This window comes from Oratosquilla oratoria, chromosome 5, assembly GCF_046742065.1.
Source record: "Oratosquilla oratoria isolate Oo_2021 chromosome 5, ASM4674206v1, whole genome shotgun sequence".
Lineage (NCBI taxonomy): Eukaryota > Metazoa > Arthropoda > Malacostraca > Stomatopoda > Squillidae > Oratosquilla > Oratosquilla oratoria.
In genome coordinates, this window is record NC_134781.1 from 30172761 (window position 1) to 30177760 (window position 5000).

Consider the following 5000-nt stretch of genomic DNA (forward strand, 5'->3'; position numbering starts at 1 on the left):
CGCAAGACACAGCATATTCACAGCAAGGCCGTATCATCAAATCGGCGCCCCCCCCCTCTCCGTCTCCTCATGCAGAAAAGGAGAAAACGGGGAGAAATAAAAAGATAATAAGTAAACAAAACAAAATAAAAAATAAAATAAAGTCGGTTAATAAGATAAGATAAATAAGTTAAATTAAAGAAAATAAATCAATAAATAAAAAAATTTAAGGTCAATATATATAATAAAATAAAATAAATGATATGGGTAAACAAATCAAATGAATGAGACAAAGAAGATCAACAAATAAGTTAGAAGAATAAAATTAATAAAAAATAAAGTGAATAAATGAACAGACAGTTAAATGAATGAATAAACAAGTTAGTAAGTAAAAGAGGTTTAATAGATGGTAAACCATTATCTAGTGTCATTCTTATATTGTTAGCTAACATATGATAAATTAAAAATTGAATAAAGTCGCTAAGCGGTAAACAAATAAGAGATTCAGAATGACTACAGGCTTAACCCTTTAGTTAACGAATTTAACTAGCTAAACGAATTTAACAAATTAAATGAACATAACATATCTAAATAACCAAACTGATAACGAACGGGTTTAACGGACAAAGAATTAACGCATTTTAACTAACTTGACAAACTTAACGGATTTAACGGACTTAGATATTTTTACGTACTTAATCAGTTTTACAACTTTAACAATTTTAACGAACATAATTCTTAACGAATTTAACAAATTTAACGATTTGATAAACTTAATGAATATAACGATCTTAACGAATTTAACAAATTTGATTAATATATTGAATTTAACAAATACAACGAAAATAAAAAAAAATCTACTTCGTTAGGCTTCGTATTAGTAACGATGTTTCCTGTTTTCACGACCTAAGCTGAATAGAATCGCCATAAAGGCGAATATCGTTGGTAAAGGGCCAACTTGGATTAAACTTTGTAGCGTAAACCTCTAAATTTGTTATCTACTTATATGCAAGTGGCCCCGTCGAAAACTTTCTTAGTGTCTACTAATAATAAAAATTAAACCATTTCAAAGGTGACACATTTTAAAAACGTTACATGTCTTGGAGAGGGGGGTCTATAAGTCCTCCGAGGTTGTAGGTTCTCCGAGGCAGTAAGCCTTTCGAGGCTGTAAATTCTCCGAGGGTGCTAGTTCTCCGAGGGTGCAAGCCCTCCCAGGGTGCAAATCCTCCGAGGGTGCAAGTCCTCCGAGGGTGCAAGTCCTCCGAGGGTGCAAGTCCTCCGAGGGTGCCAGTCCTCCGAGGGTGCAAGTCCTCTGAGGGTGCAAGTCCTCCGAAGTTGTAAGCCCTTCGAGGCTGCAAGTCCTCCGAGGTCGTAAGTCCTATGAAGGTGCAAGTCCTCTGAAGTTGCAAGTACTACGAGGTTGTAAATCCTCCAAGGTAAAAAGTCCTCCAAGGTAATAAGTCCTCCAAGGTAATAAGTCCTCCAAGACAATAAGTCCTCCAAGGTTACAAGTCCTCCAAGGTAACAAGTCCTCCAAGGTAACAAGTCCTCCAAGGTAACAAGACCTTCAAGGTAACAAGTTCTCAAAGGTCGCAAGCCTCCAGAGGTCGCAAGTCCTCAGTGGTCGCAAGTCTTCAGTGGTCGCAAGTCCTCAGTGGTCGCCATGTTCCCTTGAACTGACCAGGAAAAAATGTCCCTTGGGTTCGGCCTCGGCCTCGGGGCGGAACCCCAACACGGGATCCCCAGCACGGGATCCCTATCGTGGGATTAGAGCGCGGAGCGATGCGGCCGTAGGCCGCTGTTTGCGCAGCCAAGCACGTGGCGAAGCCGGGGAGGGCAAAGCCCGCGGGTTGTATTATACTAAATAAAAAAAGAATTCTCCGATTTGCGAGTTTTTCTCGAGACCCGGCAAAACGGTCGCACCGGACCCTGGGTAGGTGTAAGGGTTTATTCAGTTCGTTTCACGTTTTCAACTGGAACTGATCTGATTCACGTTGTTCATTTATTAATATTATGAGTTTTTTTTTCGGAAATTGTTATCGTACAAGTACAGTGACGAAGCTTTTGAAAAACTCGAGTTGTTTGACGGAGAAATTTCGCGAGAGAGTACGTGTGAGTTCGAAAAACATCACTTTGCGGGTTATAAGAATTTTACAAAACATGGGGGAAAATCGGATCATGGGGATTACCAAAGGTATCATTTGGAATAAGAAGAAGAACTCGAAGAAGAATTCGAAGAAGAAGGAGAACTCGAAGAAGAACTCGAAGAAGAAGAAGAACTCGAAGAAGAACTCGAAGAAGAAGAAGAACTCGAAGAAGAAGAACTCGAAGAAGAACTCGAAGAAGAAGAAGAACTCGAAGAAGAAGAAGAACTCGAAGAAGACCTCGAAGAAGAAGAAGAACTCGAAGAAGAATTCGAAGAAGAACTCGAAGAAGAACTCGAAAAAGAAAAAGAACTCGAAGAAAAACTCAAAGAAGAAGAAGAACTCGAAGAAGAAGAAGAAGAACTCGAAGAAGAAGAAGAAGAACTCGAAGAAGAAGAAGAACTCGAAGAACTCGAAGAAGAAGAAGAACTCGAAGAACTCGAAGAAGAAGAAGAAGAAGAACTCGAAAAACTCGAAGAAGAAGAACTCGAAGAAGAAGAACTCGAAGAAGAAGAACTCGAAGAAGAAGAAGAAGAACTCGAAGAAGAAGAAGAAGAAGAACTCGAAGAAGAAGAAGAAGAAGAAGAAGAAGAACTCGAAGAAGAAGAAGAACTCGAAGAAGAAGAAGAACTCGAAGAAGAAGAAGAAGAAGAACTCGAAGAAGAAGAAGAACTCGAAGAAGAACTCGAGGAAGAACTCGAAGAAGAACTCGAAGAAGAAGAAGAAGAACTCGAAGAAGAAGAAGAAGAAGAAGAACTCGAAGAAGAAGAAGAAGAACTCGAAAAAGAAGAAGAAGAAGAACTCGAAAAAGAAGAAGAAGAAGAAGAAGAAGAAGTAGAAGAAGAAGAAGAAGAGCGAGCAGCGCCGCAGGCCAAGTCCCCCGGCGCAGCCGGGGGCTTGTATAATAAAAAACAAAACAAAAATAAAACACGGTCGGAAGCGTTCGACAAATCGAAAGCCGTGCACCGTCCACGACACGATTTCGTGCTCTCAAATCACTATGGGTGTCTATGAACACTCTCACAAGGTCATGGTCGTGAGGTGTGAAAGCATTCATAGACACCCATGGTCCTTTAAGCACAACGTCATGTCGTGGATGTCGCACGGCGAAAAGTCGATGTGTGTGAAACGAGGTTTACAGTAGTAGTCACCCACCTCAGGAGCTGCGGCGTCAGGAACTGCACCAACTGGATGACAAAGTAGAGGAAAGCCGCCAGGAGCATCCTGCGATGAAACATGCGGACGAGAACCGGGAGCACCGTCATGTTCTTCGGGGCTCTTCGGGAAGTGACCTCGAAGTCGCGTGACACTTCATGGATGGCCGTGAGTTCGTGAAGATCCTTCGCTTGGTCGAAGTACTTCTTCTTCTTCTTGATTTTGGCTTTGAGTTCTTGACGAGATCTGAGCTTCTGGGAGTCTCTCCTGGAAGATTTTTTTTTATCTATTTTTTTTTTTTCTATAAGAACAAGAATGGAGATGACAAGAGACCAGAAGGCCTACAATGGGCAATTTCATGTCCCCTACCACCTAACATCCCTATCCATTGTTTCAGTGCTCATTACATGCTTATTAAGTCTATAATATTTGTTAACCACTCTATTGGTAAGCCAGCTCTTGCCTATTTCCTTCTTAAACCTAAATTTGTCCAATCTTAACCCTGCTGTCTTATTATGATGACTTTGCCTGCATCATCCTTGTGATAACCCTTGATCCATTTGAATGACTCTACTGGGTCACCCTGCACTCTTTGTCTTTCCAGAGAGTTTAAGTTAAGGTGCTTAAGCCTCCTATGGACTAATTCACCCGAGCTTCTATCCGTGTGGAGTGCGATCTGAAGGGTATCTTATCTTAAACTAACGTCGATTTAACTTAGTTCATTGGAACGGGTTCAGGTTATCTTAACCTCTTCTCCGAGAATCACATTTAATGGTTGCCCTCGGGGGATTTAATTTTGTCGGAGGGAAGGTTAAGTTAATCTCGATTAACCTTTGCCGTCAAGTGATTTTATTTACCCTAGGGTGTATGTGTGTGGGTGGGGGGGGTGTTGGTTGGTGGAACTTCCTGAGTTATGAGACCGTTTATACTTCTAGCTGAATAAAATCGACAGTAGACCTTAACAAGAAGAAAGACTATAATGCACTCCTCCTCCCTCTCTCCCTCCCTCCCTCCTTCTCTTCCTCCCTCTTTCACTCCCGCCCTCCATAACTACCTACCTTTCCCGCCATCTCTCTCTATTTTCTTCCCTCCCTCCCAGAACTCCCACCTCCACATTTCCTCCATAAACTCCAAACTCCATTTCTATTGCCCTTTCTCCCTCCCTCCCTATCTCTATCCTTCCCTTGCTCCGAGAACTCTATCCTCCACACTTCCTCCATAAACTCCAAACTGCTTATACACCCACCTCCTCTTGAGGAAGTCACTCCAGTGGGCCCGCCACCGGTCCCCGAGGTTCTTGGAGGTATGTTCGGGAGGGAGGTCGAAGAGGTCCTCCTCCACCAGGGGCCTCCTCCACCCCCTCCACACGAGCCCCTCCACCCAACCGAAGACGAGTCTGTTAGGGAAGGAGGCACCATACTCGGGACTCATCGTCTGTAAAGTCGAAGACAATATCAACCAGGCAGTCAGTTATTAACTCCAGTTTCACTGCACCAGGTACTCCTCCTCCTCCTCCTCCTCTTCCTCTAACCGTATGGGACTTACTTTGGTGTCCTTGGAAGCCATCGACTCGCTGGGGGCGTCGGCGAAGCAGTTGGCGAGGAACAGGAGGCCGCCGCCCGCATACTGGGCTAGAAAGACGCCCTCGGACACGGAAGGACTAGCCTGCTGACGGGAGGAGAGACAAATGAGAAATACCACTTCAAGTTGATAGTGACAATG

General features: G+C 43.1%; 1 protein-coding gene across 1 annotated transcript in view; it reads right to left on the reverse strand.

Annotated features, from left to right (window-relative positions):
- The window catches only part of LOC143025431 (ATP-binding cassette sub-family C member 3-like), a 161163-nt gene that overhangs the window by 132857 nt on the left and 23306 nt on the right, over positions 1-5000 (reverse strand). Inside the window, exons 6-8 of the mRNA XM_076185093.1 lie at positions 4824-4943; positions 4525-4712; positions 3279-3545 (exon numbers count right to left, since the gene is read on the reverse strand). Of these exons, the coding sequence (XP_076041208.1) occupies positions 3279-3545; positions 4525-4712; positions 4824-4943 (575 nt within the window). The remainder of the gene's footprint in view (positions 1-3278; positions 3546-4524; positions 4713-4823; positions 4944-5000) is intronic.